The following is a 27,356-nucleotide window of genomic DNA, read 5'->3' as shown; positions in this document are numbered from 1 at the left end:
GGACCTTAAAATCTGATTATTTCCAGAGCACTAATTTCATAACTAGCTTCAAATCATACTAACTGTAAGTGGTCCGATTGCCACCCGGGTGACTGCTTATAGTTTCTGCACACTGGCTATTGATTGTCACAATATGGTTCTTCATAAGTGGTCGTATCCGCTCCCTTTCTGCTGATAGCTCTTGTCTGCGTGATCGACCTCGAAGGATGTAAAGGGCATTTTAAATGCAGTTTTAATTATTGATTCTGACTCCGATGTGTTTGCAACCTGTAGACCAATGTGAACCATGATATTTACACCTTCTTCGATGACTGATAAAATTAAACCAATATTTTTCGATTAAAATAGCTTTGGTTATTAGTCACCACAGATAATTCTAACTATAGAGCATGTAGTATAGGGTTGTTGTTGTTGTTGTTCCTGTTACTTCTGATGCTGTTCCTGTTGCTGTTGTTGCTGCTGCTACTGCTGCTGTTGTTCTGCATGAAATAAATTGAAGAATGGAACTTTAATGATCATGTTTGACAGTTGTAGGTGATATAGCCACAAATGAAATGAAATGTACTTTTTAAAATATTCTTATTGTTTTAGGGAAGAGACTCTGCCTGGGAGAAGGCCTGGCTCGCATGGAACTGTTCCTGTTCTTCGTTACTCTCCTGCAGAACTTCACTTTTAAGCCTTTAACGAGCCCAGAGAAAATCGATTTAACACCAATGATTTCTGGTTTGGGGAAAGTTCCACGTCCGTACCAGTTATCTGTAATTCCACGTTAGCATAAATGAAAGAAAATCTGACAATGTTAAGAGCCCATATCTCTACTGAGTACATTGACCAGAGTCATGGGATCATCAAGTATGAGATACCTTTAGACCTGCTCAATCCTCTCACTTTGGAGTCCTCTATAGGCAGCCTGATTTTGAGGTAGCTCGGGCACCATGATATAAACTATTCATTCTTAGCCAAGTAGCCATAGCATATCCTTTGTGGATTCTTAAAATATACGGAACCAGGTTATTATTCTTTTAGAAAACTGCTTCCAGTTGGATACCAGCAAGTCGTCCGATTATTTACCAAAATGTATCCCTTCAGAAATGCTTCTATTTAATTGAATTTCATAGCCTTGTCTGTGATCAAGAAAGCTTTCAATATGTAAGCAAGAATGAAGATAAAAAAATACAAGTAACAAAATAGAGTTTTAGCTCTGATTCTACCACAAATGAAAGGCCTTTTATAGAGCCTGGAGATTTGACAGGGGAATGAACAATGTGGGGAAATGCCCATGTATATTTTAAGCAGCCTTGATAGAGAAATGTCTGTTTATTCTTTATTTTGGATTACTGCAATCTCTGGATCCTTAAGATCAACCTCTGCAGTTCTGTTGTGATGTCTTCTTTATTTGTGCTATGTACTATGTATGGCTTTGCATGAAATAGGTACTGGGGCACTAAAGGGATAGATTTGGTGTAACACTTTAAACCTGCTAAAAGTGCAGCATATCCCAAAAGGACTGCTTTTACAAGCCTGGTGTACTAATGCAAATCACTTCTGGGTACTGTTCCGGCTGTTCTCCTTTCCCCATTGTTTTTTTAGATTGACTTTGAAGAAGTGTGTCAAGGGGTTTGGGTGATGGCTTGCTAGCAATATTCTTTACTGCTGAAACACAATGGCATCTGCTATTTGGCAGTGTCCCTCGTAGTCTGGTTGTTCTGGTGAAACATGACATTTTGCCACTCATATTTGTCACTAAGTCAGACATATTTTGTGTGACAATAGTGTGCCTGGCTCAAGTATTATTTAATGTATGGCAAATACTGAGATTGTGCCTTGCCTTTTTAGATGTAGATATATGGAGAAAACTTGCAAGGAACTTGTGTGCTAGTGTGGAGGTGTACTGAGAACAAAGGAAAGGTGACAGGCAAGACAGCAAAACATATCAAACATGTAAACTAGTGAAACATACATGACTTCACTGTTAATGTCACATATGTCTCAATACACAATTGGTAGACCAAGGAGTCACTGCAATTACTGTTTTTATGGGGTGTCCTTGATTAAAAAAACTTCCAAAGTCGCAGAGCATAGCCAGAGTGAAACATTTAAGTCCGTTAAATCAAAACTCTGTAGGAGTAAATCCAGCTCTATGATCTAAACTAAAAGTTACACCTCAAAAGCCACAGTTTTTATCAGTGAAGTTTTATGGAGCCTTCTGTTGCGTACACAAATTAATGAACCCTTTTCTATTGCAGAAAGGGCTACAGTCTTTTACGCTCTCTGCTTCTAAATGGTACTCCAAGCTGTAATCCTTAAACATTTGTTTCACAATATCCCTCTAACTGTGTTAAATTCAATGCGTAATTAAAAATAAAATAAGTGCCAGAGCCCTCATAATGAGTCCACTCCAGTTTGCACCACACAATGCCCCTGCCAGCCCAGCCAATGACAGTACAAACACAGTTACTAACCATGACACTCCTACAAATGTAACAATTTGGACTATTCCAGGCCCCTAAAGCTACGATAATGGCTTGGATGGTAGGTATATGCCATTTTAAGGTATATTGAATTAATAAACAAATGTTGCTATGCTCATCTCTAAATAACCAAAATTTAACAAAATTTAACAAAATAAGACAGACAGTGTCACCATGTGGCAGCTTGCCATAAGTGCTGGTATTGGTAATTAAGTGCTGAGCCCCAGAAACCACTGGCTGAAATTAAGCACTGGTTAAAATGGTTGCTCCTAAAATCCTTTCAGGTGGAGGGCATTTGACCATAGATGATGCGCCTAGCCATCTATTCCAAAGGACCATTAGGGATCAATAGGAGACATAATATTAATTAGGAGAGGGAGAAACATAATTTTTCATAAGAGGGAGAAATGAGAAAAGACTTACAAAGTGAACAGTTCATAGTATAGCCTTAACTCGGTGTCCATTGGTCAATATTTTTTAAGTTGTTAACCCATCTGTTTTTTAAATACACACTTGAAGACTGTTGTGATTTGTTGTGAAAAGTGCTTTCATTTGAAACCTTTCCCTTCAATAAAGCACATTCTCCACAGCATTTTTTATTTTCCAACACCATCTTAGGAACCAAGACGAGTATTCACAGATTCCTTGAGAGGTACACGATATAAAACGTTTATTGCATGATGTGATTCTATCAATGTTGAAGAAACATGAGAGACTGATAATCAAGGTAGATAGTATGCAGGTACAATTGACAGTACTCAAATCAAATATGTTTACTTTGAGCACAATACTCAAAAAACTTGCAAGTCAAAACAATCACTTATGATAGTTGTGTAATTTATACATCCATTTAGTGGGTGTGATGTAGTGAGAAAAACAGTGTATCGGATATAATAAATTTATGAATGAAAATCATTTATTATGTGTGCAACAGTATATGTCACCCACATCACATTGTTTTCTTATTATCACCCCTTATCTTTGCTGGGTTCTTTTCTGCCATGCCCTTTGAGATATCCAATGTTACTAGAAACATAGCTAGTGCTCTGAAAAAAATTGGGCTTGATTCAAAGTACTAAGGCCATAATTTTTTCTTGAGGAAGATTAAAGAGGATACATAATAAGAAAATATGGCATTGACTCATGTACAATGGGTCACGCTGTGCCATACAATATACAATTCTGTTTATTCTCTGGTCCCAAGTTGCCACCGCAAATCACCAAGCCTAAACTCAACCTCAGAGTCTTTTCAATGGTTAGACTAGGTCTATCTGGAGTTCAATTCCACTCTACCACCATTGACAGATTCCACTCTGTCATACATAGTTCTGTCTCACTGTTAATTTCCCCTTTTGATGACTGACCCACCCATAATAAACAAGCATGTCCAAAATATGGGCAATCCAGCAGAGATCAAATAAAACTTGATGTAGGCAACCACAAGAGTGCTAAATTCACAGCAATCTTTATTACATTCATCATGACTATGTGATTCTGTTCCAAATTTTGTTTTGTTAATTTTCTGTTTCCACACACTCTTAACATAAAGGCTCAGTATGTGTAGTACAATATACTGAATAACTTCTTAAACATACTGGTTTGAATAAAATCGACTGGCAACATATTTATAGTCATTGAATTCAGCTCTGCATATTGCCTACAGGCGATAAATGTATAAGATCTTGGTAGTCAGATCTTCATACTTATGTCTAAATCATATTATTCTAGACCTTTGATGGGCTAAACCTAGTGCTCAATGTGAAATATTTGGCTCCATCATAGCGACTGAAACAGATGACCAAAAGTGCAATGCATTCTTGTCCTTCCAATGGAAATCTTCAAACAGAACCACCTTCCGACTAGATTGTGTAACTATGAGTGATAGTTTTGAAAATACATGTGAAAGACATACAATAGTTCTTGAGGGTTTAAATATAAAAACTGAGCTATAGGCAAAATGAAGCATTTGGACTTTTTTTGCCACTTAACCTTGAGTACATTGGATTACACCTTCAGGAGTTAAGGAGTAATTTAAGCAATTAAAGAGAATATAAAGGCAATTCAACTCATCAATGAAGTACCATTGATAAATGTAAGGTTAATGTGAGTCCCTATGATACAAAATACTCATAGGGAAAATGGGGAGGACCACGAATTTGTTAAAACTTCGAAATTGTTCGATTTTGCCTTGAACATCCTTAGGAAGACAACAGGTCTGCTCTTGTTATTTGTGTATTTTGCTGTCACAATTGCGATGTCCCTTCACTCAAAGGCTTTGGATTATTAAGGCAATGAGATCTGATTTTGACAGTTCTAATGAGCCGTCTTTTCATGTGTATAGATTCAAAAAGATATTTTTAAAAATGTGAAAATAACACATCTCCCTCGATTTCAGCAAGACACTCCAGAAAAAAATAAAGAATTTAATATACACATTATGCAAAACACCTGTGTGGTTTTGTATCACTTTATGTCTCCATCTACCTGTGTGGGGACCTTAAGGACAGTCATCATTTCTTCTTCTATCTTACATTGGCAATGTGTATTGCCTTGAGTCAGACCATATGAATATATTATACAGAGACATGGGCAGGTGTTTAGTTTTGTGATATAGTTTTAAACATATGTCTTCCTTGTGCACGCCTTCGTTAACACTACATGTTGCTCGGTGGAGATTCATTGTTTTATTTCAATCATTTATGTAATATAAAATCCATCCAAATATTTATAAAATGAATACACTTCACAACTGCATCATAAAAACGGCATATTTGAGCAAATACATCTTGTAAAGGCAATGGTTTATCAATAAATCTATTCGACTTACAAACCATGTAATAGTATACTGTTCCCTTCCTCCCTCCCCAACAGAGCGTTTATCCCTTAAAGTGCAACTTACAGAAAATCACAAGCAGCTCATATGGAAGTAAACATCACTTAGCAGTCAGCAAACCAGCTTTTACTGAAAAAAACAGATTTTTCCTCTCCTTTTAGACAGAGGCGTCCAAGAGTGCCTCATTGCAGCAAGATTACGAGGGCATCCACATGCGAAATATTTCCATGGTATTAATCTAATACGATCTCATTTAAACATAGGGGCATATCAGCAAGGCAAGGCGATAGAATTATCGCCGGTTTTGCGGCCGTTTTTGGCCGAAAAGCGGCAATAACTTTATCACATAATTAGCAAGCTAACGCGTGAAAACTTGCGTTAGGGTAGGATTTCCTAACGCCCAGCTTTGCGTCTCTAATGAGATACAAAGTGGGCGCTCCTGACCTGACCTGACATGAGAAATGTCTCTAAGTGACATTTCTCCTATCATCAAGCCCCACGCTATGAAGCATAGCGGCAAGAAAAGTAGCGATAACCCCTGTTATCCCTACTTTCCTTACGCCTGCTTCAGGACTGACTTACCCATGATATCCTATGGAAGGTGGATATTAAGTTTGTGAGTCCCTATCGTCAAGCTAACGCCACATTGCGTGAGATTATCGCTGGGTTTCCAGCGATAATCTCATGTTAGGCAGTTAGCGTGAGGATTGTTATCGCGTTTGAGATAAGCGTTGCTAATAGCACGCTATCTCAGCGATGAAAATCCACGCTAGCCGGCGATAATTATCCTAGCGATAAGTGCGCTTAACAATAATTATCGTCGGTTGTTGCTGGTATGCCCCATAGTTAGTTAATATCATGAATATATGAATAGCATGGATCAGGGATTCTGTATCTGTGTTGAACAGGTTAGTTTAGACCCTGTGCAAAAATCACCAAAGAGTAAAGCATCCCTAAATGTTTCCTTCCATGTGAAATCAGTCTACCGGGAAACAAGTTTACACAATTTAAGATGTATCAAATAAAGTTTAAAGGGAAAGCTTTAAACACTAATTAAAATGCCTAAATATACTACTCTTACAGACAGCCTGCCACCAGCTCATCCATCAATCAACTCCTTTACATAAAATATTGATTGGGCCCTTGGAGAGTTTTACGTAATCGGGAGGGCGTTGCTGTAGGATTCATCTCCAATACCCACACCACTTTCATACTCAGAACGAATTTTCCCTGAAATACATCTAAAAACAGTCATCATTTCTATATTTTCTTAGGCGCATATCACTTGCCAAAATCATAGTAGTAATTCACATAGCGGTATTGAGTAATATCACTAAGGTGGTGGGTGCTTTGCCGTTAATACATGTTAAATTTACGGTCAGTGTTCATAAAAAGTGAACAGAACATGCACATTAATGATGAAGCACTGTCAACATTGTTACTTCCTTAAGGTCAATATTATAGCCGTATACCAAGAGATATATCCGTGGTTAAAGGCCAAGAAACAAGGTTATTGGCCTATACCACAGATGAAGGCCTATACCGTGCAAGAAAACCTTTAACAACTGTTATAGCCTGAGGCTGTAAGACTTGAAGACTATTAGAACATTCCACCCAAGGCATATAGAATGCTATAAATTTTAAAGAGAGTAACAAAAAGACAAACCTTGGAATGAAGGAGCAGAAGGCTTATAGAAGCTATTATGAGCCCGAGCCACCTCACTGTCTTCAGTGGAGCTCCCAGCATTCCAATGTTCTAAAAAAGCCTTACAGCACACCATAGCGGGCTATATCACCATTAAATGTCCGCTCCAGCGTTAAAGGCTTGAGCCAAAAGCAAAGGCCTTTAACAAGGGAGCGGGCCTTTAATGGCTGGTATACCCCACTTCCACGGGCTATCTGGCTATTAGAACATTCTGCCCCTTGGGGCTTGAGGGGGTTGAAATCCCTGAGGCTCTGAAGCCTTTGATTCACAGGTGTTGCTTTGATAGTTCAATGGCTAATAGCCATGCGCAAAGCCACGGCTATTAGCGGTTGAACATTCACAGCAATAGCTGTGAAAGGGGCTGGAGTCAGACCCTCATTCTCCCTGGCTCGGCAAACAGCCTTTTTCTCAGAAGCTGTGCAGCATACCCCCTCACTTCTTCCAAGGCTCAAATGATTCTGTGATCTAGGAGAGGAGGGAAGGGGAAAGCTCCGATGTGCCCTGCAGCACCTTTGCTTTCCCCTGCACGCTCCATTTATTTGGAGAGGTAGTTAAAAGATAAAGTTGCAAGGGCTGTGTATTAGAACACTGAAATGACAGCAGTCCTGCACAGATAGTGAAGACAGACTGAGAGAATGTTTCCATGGGTCCCATCGCCATCAGCGAGCAAAGTGGGAAAAGTACAATTTTAAGTTAGCAGGAGGCAGATTGACGGTTTAATGAATAGCAGAATACCTTGGACATGAGATTAATAACTAGTTCAGAATGTCTTGCCAGGGAATGTTACAGAATGTTCGAATGGTTCTATCTCCTTAACTAATGACACATTCAGGGCAAACAATAAGGTTTATATCATGAAGAGAAGCCACTATTAATACATTTTCTTTCTGACATGATTCTGATTTGTTCAAGAAAGTGAGAGTCTGGGAGGACTATTTGCTGGCCACGTATCTGGTTGTTTTGCCAATCTATTATGTTATTGAGTTTGTATACTTTTAAAGCCTTTAGTCATATTTATGTGGATTTTTTGATTTTTGTTTTAACACAAATGGGATGCAGTTCAAATATCAATTGTCACATTAACATCTACTAAACAAAAACACTTTCATTACTGTATGGGCAGCTCTTATGCATGGTCTTAGTGTTCTTGGTTATGAACATAATAAAAAAGACTCCAAGACTCCAGAACCCACAATCCATATTTTGGTATTATTCTTAAAAGACAATGACCAGAAGAAAACTGGCTGGTTTTCTTCTGGTCATTGGCTTTTAAGAAAAATTAAAAGACTGAACGCATCCGAAGATATTTCTCTCATTTGATGGCTATTATACTGTAGTGCTTGTATATATTTACATACTATTTAACCTACTATTATGTGTGTCGAGGTCATTGTTTTATGTTGCACTGTGAGGGTCTTACCCACACTAAATTGGGGGGGTTATACGGCTTCTCCCAACTCCTAGTTTCACCATACTGACTTTGTATCCCTTCAGAATTTTGCGTCTATTAAGCAGAGCGCCTAGTAATTTCCCTGACCTCTAAAAACCCTTCTTTAGAGTGTTTCATCTTTCAGCACAGGTCACTTCATACGCTGAACTCTGGTTCCTCGTTATTGCGTCTATGCTTGCCAGATACTAACATTGATTTCTGTCATGAAATCACTAACTAGGTAGACGCAGCATGAAATTGCAGGCCCCACTACACATAACATCTCTCAGCACTGTGGTTCTAAGGGTTAAGGTGAGTGGAGTTTGGGAATTGTTGTGTTCATTCATGTCAATGCTGTGAAGATTGAGCTGTGTGCACTTGGCAATCCAATTTTTTTTGGGCTTTGGAAACCTAATAAAGTGATTTGAACCATCAACTAAGACAAATCATCTAAGTTTACAACTTTGGAAATACACAAAGACCATTTACGAGTAATATCTTTATGTCCGCACTCAGGCAGGATCTGCACACTGAGTGCAAACATACAGATAGTACTCGTTAATGCCCTTTGTGAATTCCCAAAGTCAAAAACTTAGATGTTTGGTCTAAATTTAGACCAAACATATAAGTTTACCTTTGTGAATCAGGCCCCTGGTTTTAATCATTGTGTTTATTTTAGTTTTATCTCTCTAAGTATCAGCTCTGGCAAAGCAGATGATTCAGGAGCTCAGCAGGAATAAATTAATGGCTAGTTTCACTGTGGCCTACTGAGAGATGTGCAGAAGCGAGGAGTAGACAATATGAGAACAAGTGAAAAGGCTGTGGGCGACAGCAAATTACAAGGGAGGAAATGGTAGATGTTCACATAGGTACCAGACCTGATTTAGAGTTCGGTGGGAATAGAAAAGCCTCTGAATACCAGAGGAAATGCTAAATCAGGAGAACAGCACAAGTGTCACTACACAGCTGTCCCTTGATGTTACTTTTAATTGCATCTTTAAGTTTAAGTATTGTGTCTTGAGTTTGTGTGCCAAAGACATTCTTTACCCATCTATTCTACACTTCTTCTTCAAAAAAAAAAACCTTCAGCACCGTTTATACTCCTTATGGCATCTTTTCATGTGTTCAAGTCCGCAGTACACACAAAGCTTACCAAGTATTCAGGGCAAGGTCATCTTTCCACCCCTCTTACACACTTAGATCTGATCTAGCAAGTCCATTTAATCAGAAAGCCAAATTTTGGGATAGAGGAAGGACCTTCCGTTATCTCATGAGAGTGTGGTCTCCTCTTTCAAAATCACTGTAAACAACGGTAGCCTTTTGACACCTGCCTCAGCACACAGGGTGATCATACGTGGGCTCTGGAGGTACCTTTTCTCACCAGGATTGAGATCCACATCAGGACTCTGTGACCAGAGCCAACTCACTAGGATGTAGGGGACTGACAGTGGTGGTATTAATACAATTCCGGGACAGACCATTGTACCAGTCCACTGCTAGGGAACATAGCCCAGTGGTCTCACCCAAGTTTTTAAATTCGCATTCCAGTCCTGTACAACCATGTTGCACAACCATCCATGCAAGGCTTGAATGTTGCAAAGTGCATACCATTTAGTAGGATTAGAGGATGGGGCTACAGAGTGTTTGTAAAATAGGTGGCTTTACCCACATTTGGATCCATTTTGTACTTAATACATTCTAGTGGTTCATAAGATGGAGGGTGAGAGGAAGAGCCCAGAATGTAGATGTGAATAGCAGGCCTCCCCTCAGACCATTCAATGAATCCGTTGAAGTGAGTCAGACTGAGGAGTATTAAGATAAAGGAGCTAGAGGGCCCCTTTGAAGCTATGGAGTAAGGGAGTTTCTCTCTGTCCTTTCCTTTTCCATTATTTTCTGAAATTGCTACCTATTATGCAGTAACAGATAGTTAAGTGGGGCATCTTCCCTTGCCTTTGTGACCTTGTTTTGGGTTTTCCCAGACAGAAGTCTCCTAGCTCCACCATACCATGCTCTTCATACCTCGAGACAAAGACTCTGGCTGGACAATATGAGTGGAATAAGCAAAAGGGCAGAACTGACAAAAACTGGTCACTGAGCTGACTGATCGAATACACAGCTACTGTCATGTCTACAGCCTTAGAATAAAGATGGTGTGGAAACTTCCAGCAAGGGTGCTGGGATTTCTCTTCCAAATTCCAGGGTCCCACACCATTGGCAACTGAGAAACTGTTTTGTGTTCCACCTACCAAGGTGGGGTATTCACTGCCAGCTCCATTTGCCAGATGTGGGACAGGAATGTGGGGAAGTTCAACAGCCAGCTAGGAAAATCTGCCTTGGAATCTGCCTTGAAGGAAGGAACTGACAGACAGTTTGTGGGGCATTGGAGGTATTTTTGAAAGAACACAATACTACACAGAAGATGAAAGGCAGTAGTTATGATGAATTGTGAAAATGTTGTGATCTAGAGAGAAAATGCACATGCCAAAAATATACGTAAATATATATACACACATATAACTGGAAAGATGCCACAGGATATTTAAACTTGTGGAACTTCGTCAGAACTCATGGACTTCCAGAAGATCTGCAAAGTATACGGAGACCATTCTACTGATGACCCAAGACTTTAAAAATCATAATGCACAACACATTTACTGATTTATGACACAAAAAGATGAAAGTGCATCTTGCACGCATTAGACACAGTAAGATATGAAACTGGGGCAAGTAGAGTAGAAGCACTATAAAAGCGTGCTTTAAAACGAAAGATGAAGAAAACATATTTACAAAACAATACAAATACATATGAATGAGTTGCATTAACGAGATTACTTATGAAAATGTTGGTTATTGTCATTTACTGATGAAACAATGTGGTATTAAAAAAACAGCCTAGTGTTTCTATGCATCATGTAGAAACGTTGGTGCAAAAATGTGAAAATGCTTGATAAGAACTTGAAATTTAAACTGATAATACTAGTGGTTCTTTAGTTTCTTAAACGTTTTTTAAAACATTGTTACATGAACTTGAAAAGTTATATACTCGTGAAAGTTGAGGAAAATTGTGATTCTAGGCTATTTTTAACATTTGTTATTATTATATGATAATACTTGTTGAAAGTTTCACTTTATTTCCTGTTTGAAATGATTTTAGTGCATTATATTTGAAATAGGCTTAGAGTTTATTTAATTTAAAATTGACATGCAACTGTAAGACCTTCTTTCAAATGGGCTCTTACTTTAACAGTGACTTATTCCTAAGCCTGATACAATGGTACAATGCAGCTTAGTAACTGTTACTTTATTGTTCAACTACAAGTGAAAAATGTGACATTCCTTAAAAGTTTCTGTAACGTTCACAATGAAATTTTCTTGTGGGAACCGAGTCTTTAATTGCTACATAGACTCACACTTTGTATACTTTTTCAATGTTGTGAGGCCTGTGAGGACTATAAATCTATCATTTCTTATGACTACCATGGGAAACCATTGTATACGTACTAATGTTCTAGGCGACATTATGTGAATCGGAGCACAGTACAATCGTACGACAGTGCTATGATGTAGCATCACTAGGAACTCTACAGAGAATTTATAAAACAAGAAATCCCAGAGGAGCAACTCTGATGCCATACTTTTTTCTTTTCCCCATGCGAGAGGACCGATTTCTTTTGATGATTATAAAGAGCCATACTTTGTACTTTGGACTGCCTTTGCTGATGCTATAGTCGGTGGCTGATGGACTGAGACTTTCTTTGCTGAACAATTTTCACATTCTTTGTTTTCCCTTTTTGTCTCATGTTAATGGACTCACCCTCAATGGACTTTTAACCTTGAACCCTTTCCACGTTTCCTTAGGATTGTGAGCTGTTAGATAAATGAACTATCCTTCTGCCTTTGATGGTATTAGGATTCTGTAACTCCTTAAAATGATTTATATGATAGCCATCCTTTAGAGTTTGGCCTAAATGCTTTGTATTATACTGCAAGCTGTGATATTTTTAACTGCATTGCTTAATAGACTGCTTATTGCCATGAATTTCTAATCTTTAATAAAACAACCAAATGAATTTCATAACTATTACTCAGTCTTGTCGATGCTTCCATTAAAACTGTGCTATTTCTCCAATGATTTAAATGCTTTGTAGGGAGAATCAGCTAGCTTTTTCATAATATGAAGTTCTGCTTCATTTATTCTGCATAGACGTGGCAGAACATCTGTTCTGCATAATTTTAGTCCGACTTAACTTCTTTAGGAGGTTAGGTCTTCCAATTGTAATTCTTCATTTCTACAGCATGGTCTCGAGAGTGGCGTACTTAAATCTGATTCCAAATTTGTGAGTTAGCTTTCAATTTATGGTCCTCATTGGACAGATAACATGGTATTTTGGTCACCCTAATTTCAATCCTTCCAGTCGGCTGAGAAAGAATCATCAAAGGATCATTGCCTCAGTGATAAAGGAAAATGCTGCAGGTTGTCTAATCGCAAAGGGCCCAGTACAGTTAGAGTAGTAAGGAGAATAAGAATACAGAAAATGTTTACCACGCTTGAGCTGCAACAAAACTTTTGTAGCAGCGCTATGGTTCTGCCTAGTAAAGTGAGATTTTAGGGTGACAAATATAGTCCTTTCCCCAGGGTCGAAGAGTCCAACATTTTTAGCTCGGCAAAATGAAGGATAAATGGAGTGCTGATGGAGTACTATTTGTATAGAGCCGACAAGAAGCAGCAATATAGTGTGAGTATTAACCCCTTTGCTGCTAGGCCGAATCGATATTCGGCCTAGCAGTAGATATTTGCACATTTCCGAAATTGAGAGTACACATACTAGCATGAGAATTATAGGTCATTTTTCGAAATGACTTCTTTTTTACACATTGTCTTTCATTTGGAAGGCAGAAATGCATCGAAAGTAAATAGGTAATAACAGTTGCTCTACAATTCTGTGTTACCCTAATGTCTCCCGATAAATATGGTACCTCATTTGTGTGGGAAGGCCTAGTGCCCACACCAGGAAACGGCTCAAAACACAACGTGGACAGACCACATTTTCACAATGAAAAATTACCCTTTTTTTGCAAAATGCCTAGCTGTAGTTTTTGAACCCTAGCTCTGCTGGCACCTAGATAAACCTAGCAAAACCAAAGGGGATGATGGACGGAGTGTTGAACAATGCAAGCACTCACCCCCCAGTCAACTGATCTGGGTTTAATCCATCATCATTCTTTAGCTCACTCCGCCACCCCAGTTCAGACATGGCCATGTGCAAATCAGTCTGACCCTGTGCCTCATGGGAGCAGTCCAGCCCAAACTGCCAAGCCATGTCTTCCCTGGACCGGAAACAAGCATCCTGGGACCATTTTCTGGCTAATCAGCCATCATCAGCCAGGCTAGCTTGAAGCCAGTGGCAAAGCGAGCAAGGGACCCACGTCTGGGCACACCCTGCCAACTTAGGGCGAATGAAGCAAAACCAAAGGGGATGATGGACAGAGTGTTGAACAATGCAAACACTCACCCCCAGTCAACTGATCCGGGTTTAATCCATCATCATTCTTTAGCTCACTCCGCCACCGCAGTTCAGACATGGCCATATGCAAATCAGTCTGACCCTGTGCCTCATGGGAACAGTCCAGCCTGAACTGCCAAGCCATGTCTTCCCTGGACCGGAAACAAGCATCCTGGGACCGGTTTCTGGCTAACCAGCCATCATCAGCCAGGCTAGCTTGAATCCAGTGGCAAAGTGAGCAATGGACCCACGTCTGGGCATACCCTGCCAACTTAGGGCGAACAAAGCAAAACCAAAGGGGATGATGGACGAAGTGTTGAACAATGCAAGCACTAGATAAACCTAGCAAACCTATACATTTTTGAAAACTGGACACCCAGGGGAATCCAGGATGGGGTGACTTGATTGGCTTTCACCAGGTTCTGTTACCCAGAATGCATTGCAAACCTAATTTCTTTAAAAAAAACACATTTTCCTCACATTTCTGTGGTGGAATGTTTAGGAATCTGCGTGGATCCACAAAATTCCACCCACCCAGCGTCCCCCAAAATCTTTCGAGAAAAATGGTACCTCACTTGTGTGGGTAGCCCTAGTGCCCATGACAGGAAACGGCCCAAAAGGCAACATGGACACACCACATTTTCACAGTGAAAAATGCCCCTTTTTTTGCAAAGTGCCTAGCTGTAGTTTTTTAACCCTAGCTCTGCCAGCACCTAGGGAAACCTAGCAAACCTATATATTTTTGGAAACTACACACCCAGGGGAATCCAGGCCAGGGTGACTTGACTGGCTCTCTCCAGGTTCTGTTACTCAGAATCCCTTGCAAACCTAAAAAAGTGTCAATAAAAAACACATTTTTCTCACATTTCTGTGGTGTAAAGTTCTGGAATCTGTGTGGATTCACAAAATTCCACTCACCCCGCGTTCTCCAAAGTCCTTCGAGAAAAATGGTACCTTACTTGCGTGGGTGCGTCAAGTACCCACAACAGGCAAGGGCCCAAAACCTATTGAGGCGACATCAAAATTATAGAGATGGATTATTAGAATTGACGAGTGGTCATAAGTAACTAAACTGCTGTGAGAACACTGATATTCCTACATTAAATAAACCAAGAGGACATAAATAACGAATTAATAAACAATTAAGTGTGACACCGTATCATGCTCCTAAGTTGAGTAGAAGAACTACTGTGGGACAAACATGGTAATCATTCAAATCAGTAGCATATAATGCAGTTAGCCCAAGTCTGGATATGCAGGAAAGGGGGGGGGAGAGGAATTGAGACAATGATTGTCATCGAATTTAGACTTTGAATTAGATACATTCCTAGCCGTTGCAACCAGTCTCCACCAGTTACATGAAATTTTGTCAAAACTACAGTAGAGTGGTCCAATCCTCCAGTTGGTTGAGTCCTGTATGTATGCTACCTGTACAAAGGATCCATTTTAGTTCCTCCTTATTGAGTAGTTATCCAATGTCAGCGCTTCTTGGTGGAGGTTTGATTACACTGATGACTAAACCATCTGATGTCAGCTTCGGTGTGTCCTTTGATGGTGAAGTGGTCCATCAGTATGGCATTTGGTGTCTTGCAACGAAGGCGGCTGCGATGTTGGCAGATCCTGATCCTTATTTTCTGAGTGATCTACCCAATGTGGATCATATTGCAAGGGCATAGGATAGCATACACAACATTAGAAATGTTACAGTTTGAAAATTGTTTCAGTTGCATCTTTACATTGCCAAAAGTGAATTCCTAATATTCAAACTGACAAGTGACACCGAGCGAAAACCGCTCCCATTGATATCCCTGTGACCTGCTGATCAAATTGGTCGTCAATCAGAAAGAAATTTCTGGTGAGACATAGTTCAAGTCGTTGTAAAATTAAGATGGTCGGAACAACATGTGGGAGAGGTCTTGTGTCCAATATGTGTTAAATAACCTGTAATCCCTCCAACTGGGGAATGTTTGTATAAAGTGATTCTACATCAAGAGTGCAGAGGATGTCTGAATCGATGTCAAACGGATGGTGTTCTATCTAATTTACTATTTCCATGCTATCCCTTATGTAGCAGAAGGTCTTAGGAACAAAGTCCTTGATAAAAAAGTTTACATATTGGCCTAAGGGTTCTAAAATGGAACCACAACCCGACACAATCAGGCGGCCAGGAGGGTTATGGATATTTTTGTAAATTTTGGGTAGAGTATAAACCACCGGTGTCTTTGGAGATTTGGTATTTAAGTAAAGGTATTCATTCTGCCTCAAGTAACCCAGAGTTCTGGCTTCAAATATAATCTTTTGAATTAATTGTTGGTGTTCTTGTGTAGGGTCAGTTGGTAATCTACAGTAGTGGTCAGTATTGGCTAACTGTCGGGATATCACAGTTTGATAGAGTTGAATCTCTTGGATCACAATTCCCCTGTTCTGTCCGCTGGTTTAATTACTAAATAGTGGTTGGTCTTTAGATCAGTAAGGGCCCTTTTCTCATCTGATGATATATTGTAAGGAATGAAGCGTTGTGTGGCCGCTAGTTGAGAGACTTCATTAAGCACCATTTTCTCAACGGTCAGAATTTCACCAGGGATCATGTTTGAGGGTGGTGAGAAAGTAGAAAGGGGCCACAAAGAGGTGTTAGATATGTTGGTCTGTGTGCTGTTCATCAGAAACTAAGAGTGTAACAGGATCTTACAATAGAATCACAAGAGTTCGGTCTGTAGGTCTAGGTTGTTAGGATGAATGGTAGGTACAAAGTATAAGCCCTTACTCAATAAGGATTGTTCACAGTCTGAGAGAAGGTGTTTAGAAAGATTGAAAATGGGTACTGCCAATTGGTTGTTCATGTGAGGGGATTGGTCCCGGTCTATTGCCATTGGTAACATTTCTGGTGAGTTTGTCATTTGCCCAGTGCATTGAACCAACACTCCTGTTTTACTCAACATCGTTTCGGGGGTTTGTTCTGGCCACGCCCTTAAAAAGGTTGGTTTGGTGTTCTGGAGGAGGTACTGGTACCTTCTCCCAAGTGAGAGCCATCCGATGATTCTGCTGATGTATCAGAGAAAGCAACCAATGTGTTGCGTTTGTTAAACCTACCCCAATGGCGTGTATTATGCAGGTTAGAGTAGTTCCTGTCAAGTAAAGGTCTTTATTAAGTTAAAGGTATGTTCTCTCTAGTGAGTATGATGTAATGTCTTTCTTGACCTAGACCGTCTTTTTGTTCTGTTCTACCCTGTAAAATTCATCAACTGTTTTCTGGACTTGTTCCAAAAACTTCTTGCATTCAGCTACAGGGTTGTTCTCCTTGATTTGCCTTTCTATATCATTAATTTCCTCAGTCAGTTTCTGGAGTGTTTTAGCTGTTGTGTATATTCCTAACACCATTCAGTGCAAGGAACATGTAGTGCCGATATAGCCAAAATTTGTTAGGTATTTGTTGTTATCCGTAAAAACCCCAGGAATGTTTCTAACCTGTGGTCTTACTGGAATTATATTAGCCTTAAGATACTCTGTGAGCATTCAAATTATGAGTTGCTGCCTCACATACTTCTTTTTACACTTTTCTTACTACTCAGTAAGTGAACTGTTAGTGGTGTATGGTGTTTCTGCAGACTCAGAAAATAAGGAGGGTCCTTCTAGGATTTTTTTTATATATACGTCAGAATATAATGGGGCATGATCTGACATGGTACTTTTTGAAAAATTAAGAAATAGGGGCAATACGGAAGGAGGGAGAGTAAAGAGTACAATGTAAGTGACCCACTTCTGGAAGTAGATGATAGAGTTAGGACTCTTGCAATCCTGTGATTGCGCTAAACAACTTATTAACAAACAAGGGAACCCAATAGGATTAGCCTGGCACTTTAGGTATAAGTATGCTACAAACACAGTGGTCCCTCACAAAAGGAATAGGGGAGAACCAATAAATATAAAAATACAATGACATTTATATTACGTTGTCCAGCTGGACGAGAATAGTTTAATAATAGGAGAATTTGTGACACAACAATAAAGGGGGAACACAAACTCTGTGTTAATCAGAGTACGAACAAACAGAAAAGCTCAGGCATATCTTAATGCTTGGAAAATAATTCAACACTTGGCAAGCATAAATGAAGAAAAGCAATATAAATTTCATTGTATTTTTATATTTATTGGTTCTCCCCTATTCCTTTTGTGAGGGACCACTGTGTTTGTAGCATACTTCTACCCAAGGTCCCTGACCAATCCTATTGGGTTCCCTTGTTTGTTAATAATAAATTGGGTGGCATTAAAGGCATTTTTTAGAGGGCAAATTGTTGCTTTTTCTACTGCCCATAGACGTGAAGAGAATATACAATTGGTTAATCTGAATAGGGCGGTTGATAATTCCATATCCGCCTATACCTTGGCCCCAAGCAACAGTGCGCATACATTATTGACAGAGGCTCAGCAGAGGCTCTGTGAATTCTTTTTCACAAAAGAAACTTTGAGCCACTCCTCATATCTTCAGCAAAGATATGAGACAAGTGAATTTGACCGACCTCCAGTTGGCAGTCCCGACCGCAGTATTAGGATTCGACTGTGCATGGTGCAGTCACACACTCCCATTTCTCTATGGGAGCTTGTGTTGCGTTCGGAAACCGGCCGCAGCACAAGCTTCCTTAGAGAAATGGGAGTTTTGTCAATCCCTGCACAACTGACCATGTGTGCCCCCAAGGCCACCAACCGGGGCCACTGTTGCAAGGGGGCCCTGCAAGGGGCCCCCAAAGTTGCTTTCTGACAGGCTTTTCATGTCTGAAAGCCCAACATGAAAAGACTGTGGGAAACAGACAATGTAAACCCGACGGTGGAAACACCGTCCTTAAGGGATTATGTGCCAGTGCCGACTGGCCGATGGGCTCCTTAAGCCTGTCGGAAGCTAGACGGAATGGCCGGCCTGTTTCAATTCAGATCGTCAGATTCATAATACGACAGTCGGGATTGAAACCGAAGATGTCAGTCGGAAAGCCTCCGACAGCAGGTCGTTTTCTGGTTCTGCAGAAAAGGTTTCCAACAGGGCAAAGATTCAATATTAAACATATTAAGTATTGTAAGCAGCCTTGAGTTATTAGACATGATCGCCTCTACATGACAATTTCTACATAACATAGAAGACTGTGTACATCAGATACTAACCTTTGTACTTGCTCTTGTTTTGCTTCAGAGGATTGATTCTCTGCAAAGTTTTCACCACAGTATGAAGGCTGCAGGTTGTATGATCTTTAGCACATTCAGACCTGGTATTTTAAGTGAATAGCCGCTCTTTGAACAAGTTTTGCAAAGAGTGTACACTGTTCTTAGTAGATACATTTAATACTCTGTGGGATATTTTGCATAAGAGTTTCACTTTCTGTAAATAATGTAGTACAGAGTGAACTCTCTCCATAGAGTAAACAATGCTTACAGTACCCACTTTTCTACTTATATCAACTCAATTTCTCAATGTACGTTCAGTGGCTGTGAGGGGTTAGATACAGATAAAAGCTGTCAGTAGTAGGGCATTCATTTCGGAACACACAATTAATTATCTTGTTAAACGTGGTTTTCTCTGAACAGTTGTATACAAATTGAACACTGTGTGCAATGAGGTTTCCCATACAACTTTGGCTGAATGTTAATCTGAACCCATGTTTGCATGCACCCCAGTTCCTGCTATGCATGGACTTTACAGTCCATGCTGTGCAGGAGCTGTTTCTGGGGTTCCCATTGCTGTGCTCATTTTCAGGGCACCGCAGTGATAGGTAACGTCAACACAAAAGACCGCCAGACACAAGTTACACTTTAATGTGGTGGGCGGCCGCAACGTCAAACTCGTAATCCGGCCCTATGTCTCATTCAGGAGACCCAGAGCAATGGTGCTGTCATGAGCTGACTGAACTACTGGTAATTGTTGAGAGAACTGGGTTTCCTTGTTTGCAGGTACAGTCATGGACAGAGATCAGATTGTCCATACAGATAAACTGCCTGCCGCTTGCCCTTGTTCATTTATGGACGCTAATCACAACTGCATGGGTGCAATGTCAACTGTGTTATCTTTATATTAAGATAGGGATAGCCAAGTCACTGTAGCTGAGCAGATTGCTGAACCCTCCCTGAGGGCTTCCAACTAGCGAGGGCTCTGGTGGACTGGTTAACGACCTACACTTAGTGATTCCCTAGTCAACTAGTTAGGGTAGGTGGGATAGGGAGGGAGACTGGGGCAGGGTTTACTGCCTTCTTGACTGCTATTTGAGCTGGGATGTTTTAGAGGTACTGCCTGTGAGTGGGACGGTGTGAGTAGGTTTCAATGTGTCTTATTAGTTACTGTTTTGTTTCACGGTTTCTTGAAATGTTATGCTTAGTGAAGAAAAGTTTGGGACATACATTGTGCTTTTCTAGGTGGTTCACCCATGTGGCCAGCAACTGGCTATTGCTCGCTGTCTTTACATGAAAGGTATGGGAACCATGTATAAATTCATAACATGGAATGTCCCAGGCCTGAACAATCCTTTTAAATGTAATAGGGGTACGCATACCTTCAGAGATATGGGGGGTTGGTGGCCTTTATCCAGGACACCCACTTGTTGTAGAACTGTATTAAGTGTGCAAAGAAAAGATGGTTGGGCTAATTCTTTGCCACATCATACTCGATCTAAGCCCATGGAGCCCTGATATGGGTGGCCCTGGTGATTCCATTTAAGTCCATGAGAGCGTGCCTGGATACTGAAGGTCGCTATGTTATATTAGAGGGCATCCTAGATGCACATGATCTGTGCCTTGTAAATGTCTACGTCCCAAATACTGATGAGGGTTCCTTCATGGCTGCCGTATTGAGGGCCACGCATATATCCCCCGGAGTAAATGTTATACTGGCAGGCGATACCAACCTCGCCTAGACAGCCAACTGGATCGATTCTCCCCCTCTTGGACTCCAAGCCCCACGTAACCTCTGCTTTATTGTTGCTCACCCACGCTTTCAAGGCATTACACACCAACGCGAATTTCCACCGACCTATCAGGGAACTCTGTTCCAGATCCCTCTCTTTAGCAGCTACCCAGTGTATCTGCTGTGCGAACAGTGGGCTCCTTCTCCCACCTGGCAGCCAAGACCTGGAACACCCTTCCCCTGCACCTCAGAGCAGCACCATCACTCCAACAGTTTAAGAAGGACCTTAAGACCTGGATGTTCAACCAATGGAAACAGGCAGCATGATCCTGCTGCAGGGCCCCACAGTGCCTCAAAACTCTCACGGGTAAAGCAGCCATGCTATACAAATCATGATTGATTGATTGACTGCAGGCGCAGAGCAGCCTTGATTTGCTCGACATTTGGTGCCAGCACTACCCAGACACAAGCATGTATTCTTGTTATACACCAGCAACAGATACATATAACCATGTATACTATTTCTTCATTCTCACAGCTGCAGCCCACTACATTTCGAACCACTCTCTACCCTTAGTTACATACTCACTGCACAGACAGGCACTGAAAATCCCACTGTGGAGGCTTGATGCAGACCCACTTATCGACCCGGTATTCTGAGGTACACTGTCATGGCATTAAAGCATTATTTTGAACAAAACTGGAAAACGGCGAGTAGCAGGGCCACGGAATGGGATGCCATGAAGGAGGTGATTCAAGGGGTATGTCTGACCACATCAGTTGGGATATGACGTACTATAGAGAACAGTTTGACATAAAAATACGATGAGCGAGACAAGCTGGAGAAGTTGCTTTCCGCTGATGAAACACTCTTGAAATATTGGGATGGACAGTGATACACTGTAGTAGAACTATAGGACCAACTGGACAAACATAGTAAGAATGTGGGGCAACAGCGCTCGTAATTGGAGGGGGTTAAGACAACCCATTTGTTGGCCCGCCTAATTAGATAAGAGACACAGTGGCAGTCTATCCTGGCAATTAGCGACCATGGCAATAAATACTGTATTTGCAGAACATTTGAGACAGGTGTATGCTGGCCACAGAGTGCAGGGGGAGCCCAAGAAGTGTCTTAATACTTGGAGGAACTATCATTGTCACATCTTATCTCGGAAGACTATGAAACATTGGGCGCACCTTTGAGTAAACAATAATTGTTTGGTGCTGTTGGGGCTCTGAAAACTGCTAAATCACCAGGAGCCAAGGGCCTCCCTGAGCAATTTATAAGGAGTTCACGGAAACTCTAAAAGATAAATTATTACTGGCACTGACCGAGGGATTAGAGAATCATGAACTTCCACAGTCACTGCAAGAGACTTTAATAGTGGTAATACTAAAGCCAGGGAAGTATCCCATAGAAACAGGTTTGTATAGACCTGCCTCTATGCTAAATGTGGACCTAAACATCCTTAGTCATGTGCTGGCGGCAAGGCTCCTACTCCATCTCCCTCACTTGATACACGATGATCAATTGGGATTGATTTCCTGGAGAAACACTCTATGAAACCTACTGTGGCTTATACACGTTATGCATGCACCAGAATTACAAGACGATCAATATGCTCTGGCCTTTCTAGATATTGAGCAGGGCATTGATTCTGTGTGATTGGAATATGTCTGGGAGTTACTCCATAGAATGGGACTGATAGCCCAGTTTGTGAATTGGATTAAATGACTCTACACAAAACCACGAGCAAGAGTACGTATGGAGCACTATGTCTTGGCGGAGATAGCCTTACAACGCGCCACCCAACAGGGATGCCTCATATCTTTACTAATTTTGCCATTGCAATGAAACCTTTGGCTGGTCATCTCCAGCAGTCCTTTAAAGTATGGGGTATAGGGATAAGTAACATATGATTTCACTGTACGCTGATGATGCAATGGTTTACCTGAGACAGTGGGACATCTCTATCCCAATACTACTGAACATATTTAAAAAGTTAATGGAATTATCTACAGATTAAAGAAAACAGATTGCTCCAATTCCCGATTGGTTGGCTCGGAGGGTTGCCCGTGGAGCAGCTGCCATAGGCAGGCCTGCTCTGGATGGTTGTCAAGGTCCGGTACTTGGAGATACATATCATGCATGATGCACAACAGTTCTATGTACAAAATATGGTATGGGGGTTGATGGTGTGCGCCCCTCAATTAGTTTTAGGAATACACTGCACTTATCTTTGATGGTTAATATGGCACTCAGAAAGATGGTGGTATTGATGCAATGCTTATATGTCATGTAGGGAACCTTCTCTGAAAGACCCAGGAGTGTGTGCTGTGAACTGGACACTCTCTTCGTAGATCTCCTTTGAAGTGGCAAGAGATGTAGTTTAGGACTTGCTACATTAAAGAGTAAATCGGACAAAGGGAGAATGGAAGTTCCGGATTTGGAGCTTTATTACATGGCAGCCTAATTACAACATGCTGTATACTGACTAGATGGAGAACACAACTGGGAGAGATCCCGTCTGAGTGGCACACATGATGGGCATCAGCTTGGAACACTCTTGATGTGTTGAGGGAGGCTGTCTCCCAATTTCCTGTACCTGATCTGACGGATGGCCAGACTTTGGGAGTGGGCAGTCAAGCCGGTCATACAGTGGGTGCCCTATGCACCGGACCTGGATATCTAGATTATATGTCCCTCTGAACAGCTGACCCGACTGATGTCCATTGAGAAATGGCAGGAAGGGAGATGTCTAATGCTCTGTGACCTGTACCCAGAGGGCCATTTTGTTACCCTACAAAATGCAATGAAGACATTTGACCTAGGTCCTGGTTAATTTCTCTATTATGCTAAGATCGCAGCCACAGCGCACCAGCTATTGCCTCCCAAGGATTGATCCAAGATTCCCGCAGGGGTCTGGAGGGTATCAGTGAGTGTGAGGTTTAAACAGTTACAGTATAATATTGTCCACATGGCCTACCTGTTTCCCAAATGGCACCACACTAAATAAGCATTGAGATTGACGCTGTCCTAGGTGAGAAGCCGCAGGGGCTTATTTTTCGCATATGGTCAAACATTGCCCACTGATAGTTGCCTACTGGATAGAGATTCTGATCCAAAGTTACCACTTGATGGGATATCCCACACACAATCAATAATTATTTGCTGGGGCTTCTCCCAGACAGGCCTAAAGGCCGAATAAGTAGGCGCTTCACTGTACTAGTCCTCACTGTGGTGAAAAGGCACATAGTTGTACGATGGATGGGCCACCCACCCCCAACTTGGGAAGCATGGGAGAAAGACCTGCTGTAATGGGCAGGAGCAGAGATGGGGCATATGAGAAGGAACAAAAAAGATGAAAAGTCACAGGATGCCTTTCTTGCCCGAAGCACAATCGCGTAGGCACTGCTGGATCCCCTGATTAGACGTAATCTATTCGTGACCCGTTGAGTGGCTCGGGACACTATTGTGGGGATGGGGAGGGGCTGGCTGAGTGCCAAGGCTCTCACATTGGCAATAAATACACAGGAGCCTACCGTGATGCATCAATAAATTCTGAGATGGGGATTACTTGCGGGATAAGAAATCATATCTACATGGAAGCTTCAGGGGTGGGGATGGGTTGGTGGGGTTAATATGTTTACTTGAATATTGTCTGGTAAAACTGTTTGATTACATCTTACTTCCAATTAGTGCATAGTGTAATGCCAGCAATGTCTTGATTGCTCCTTGTATCCTATATGCAAATTATAAATGCTAATAAAGAAAGATACAAAAATAAACCTATGGGTTTTGGGCATGACAGCGGTGAGCAATGATTAGTTCACGATGAACATTCAAGACACTCTTTCTGCGAATAACTGTTTGACAGTAAAGTCAGCATGTGGCAGTCCCCGCATAGGGCTTTACAACGTTGTGCTCCTGCCAGCTGACTTGAACATGGGGGCCAGTTAGTGGAATGGTGGGTGGGGAAGAAGTACCAGATTGTGGTCATAATTCAGTGGCCATGCCTAAAGTGAAAGGATCCACAACAGGTGAACATCTCCAGATCCAGCAGAGGTTCCCTCCTCTAGTCGGGCCAAATCCAACTTCTGCCTCCTTTCTGTTCACACCAAGTGGGTGGAATGCATGACATGCAGGTGCTTCTTCATTGTGGTTGTCCCAAAAGAATACTGCTGCCCTGTTCCATGTGAGATGACTTACGTGAACAAAAAAGTCAACTGCTGGGCGTTCACTATCTTCTCCCTTGGTGGGATACTGAAGAATTGCAAAACCACTGACTCCTCCAGTTGTTACTGTCACTCCTACTCCTGCTTCTCCATAGCAGTCGCCTCCTCTTCCTCCTCCAATGCATCTGGAGCAGTACGAGCAGGTTGACATCCTTCAGTCATGTCTGTAAAATATCCCCCTACTGTTTGGCTTCTGAATAGGTCAAAACCACAACAGAACTGAGCCAGAATAGAAACTAACTTTGCTACTAATGCAGAGTACTGCAGTACTACCAAGAGAATACCACAATACCAGTGACATCCTCCCAAAAAACAAATGGGATATTGCTACGTAATGTTAGTATACAACCTATGCCCTGCTTGCAAGCAGTCCTTGGCAGGTAAAAAAAACGAAGATTCCTTTACTTATAAATCATTTCATGAAAACAAAACACAGAGTAAAATCTGGGATATAAAAGTGTGGCCCAATTCTACCCAACAGAAAAAACAATTCTACAGAACATTTAAGTTTTCACATAACTTCAAATGTACTCCATTACATAGGGACATGTTTTACATTCTAAAAACCCTAAGAAATTCACCAAATAAAAACCAAAGGTTAAAACTTAGGTAGGGGTTATTACAATACAACAACAACAGATTTAAACTACACAAACATTAAAAATACCATAGTTATAGTTAAAAAAAATAAATATTGAAACATGATTTATACTTCTAATAGTTAGGCCTGGGTGGAGAAACCCACTCTGCTCGCAGAGTTTGAGGAGTTTGGGAACTCTTTGTTTGGCTTGGAATGCAGAGTTTCTGATAAATTCCACCTTCCACTGGGTAACAGAGTTTTTGTCAATTGGCACGTGCGAGACTTATTGTGGCTCACGCTGCCGAGCACGATAAGACTTGCCGACTGCTAGCAAGTGTGCAGCTGTGTGCAACACATGGCAGCCACCAGTGCGGCTATCGCAATTTTTTCATGACATTGGCAAACGTGATCCTCCCAATGCCTTGTCCATCTCCTGGTCACCTTTCATTTGGATTTGGAGCTGGAACGACTCTCTATATCTGCTGCATATATACCATTGGATTTAAGGATACTTTCAAAAACTCTTTTAAAAATTGGTTGTTTGTTTGATAGAGGGAATGCACCAGCATTTATTTGCACTTTTATTTGATTTTAAAATGTATTATGGTGGGTGGCCTGCTGTTTCAGTAGGGGCCTAGCTTTATTTTTTTATTTCATTTTTCTTCTTTTGTAAAGGATTCATGTTTTACTGTTCAGTAAATTTTCTCCATGTTTGTTAAATTTGCAATATTTAATTATTTTCCTATGTGGCCTAATCTGTCAACGGACCTCCAGTCAGTAGGCCCAGGCCAGTACTAGTCATGGGTGCATGAAACAACTGTTTCTGGGATATATGTTGTTTCAAAACATCATTTAGAGCTGGGATGGCATACAATTGTATTATAAATGTGGAGTTCTTCTGTGTTTCACGTTTTATGTGTTTACAAACGTGTGTATTTGGGATAGTATTTGATATCGCTTAGAAGGATATCTGGTGACTTGATGTATACTTCTAAAGATCAGTAAATTTTTGTTTTTAGCATTGCTCTGAATTGATGCTAGTATTTTCTTCAATATTACCAATGCCACCTTTGTCTGGCCAGGATGTGTGTGGGTGTTTCCCATAGGCCACCATTGTCTTTGTTCTCCATGCCATGTGGCCAGGGGCCATTTTGTTCAGTCAGTGTGTCCATAGGCCTGAATGTTTTCTTTGAAGTGGTCATGCCTCTTTGTTTGCCGCTTGACCATGTGGTTTGTGGGCATTTGCAGCCAATGTGCTTTTGCCATAGGGCTGCATGTGTGCTTTGTTGTGGCCATGCTGCCTTGTTTTTTGTTGTTGAGTGACCATGTGGCCAGCAGCCATTTTCTGTAGCCAGTCAGTGTGCTTTTGCCATAGGCCTACATGTGTTATTTGCAGTGTCCATGCCTCCTTGCCTGTTGTTGTTGTTTGGCTATTTAACCAGCGCCCATTTTGCGCAGTCAGTCAGTGTGCTTTTGCCATAGTCCTGCTTGTGTTCTTTCTTGTGGCCATGGCTCCTTGTTTGCTGCCTGACCATGTGGTTGGTAGCTATTTTGTGTAGCAGCCAGTGTACATTTGCCATAGGCCTGCCTGTGTTATTTTTTGTGACCAGGCTTCCTTGCTTGCTGTTGTTGTTTGACCATGTGGTCGGTGGCCATTTTGTGTTGCCAGTCAGTGTGCTTTTGCCATAGGCCTACATGTGTTCTTTGTTGGAGCCATG

At 41.2% G+C, this 27,356-nt stretch overlaps 1 protein-coding gene across 1 annotated transcript in view; it reads left to right on the top strand.

Moving 5' to 3' along the window:
• The window catches only part of LOC146798111 (cytochrome P450 2F3-like), a 287,191-nt gene extending 282,224 nt beyond the window's left edge, over nucleotides 1-4,967 (top strand). The window contains exon 10 of the mRNA XM_085625326.1: nucleotides 592-4,967. Within this exon, the coding sequence (XP_085481452.1) occupies nucleotides 592-773 (182 nt within the window). The 3' untranslated portion in view covers nucleotides 774-4,967. The remainder of the gene's footprint in view (nucleotides 1-591) is intronic.
• The last annotated feature ends 22,389 nt before the right edge of the window (nucleotides 4,968-27,356 follow it).

The sequence above is a fragment of the Triturus cristatus genome, chromosome 9 (assembly GCF_964204655.1).
Source record: "Triturus cristatus chromosome 9, aTriCri1.1, whole genome shotgun sequence".
NCBI classification, from domain to species: Eukaryota; Metazoa; Chordata; class Amphibia; order Caudata; family Salamandridae; genus Triturus; species Triturus cristatus.
Note: the sequence above shows the minus strand (reverse complement) of the source record. Positions and strands in the feature narration are given on the sequence as shown.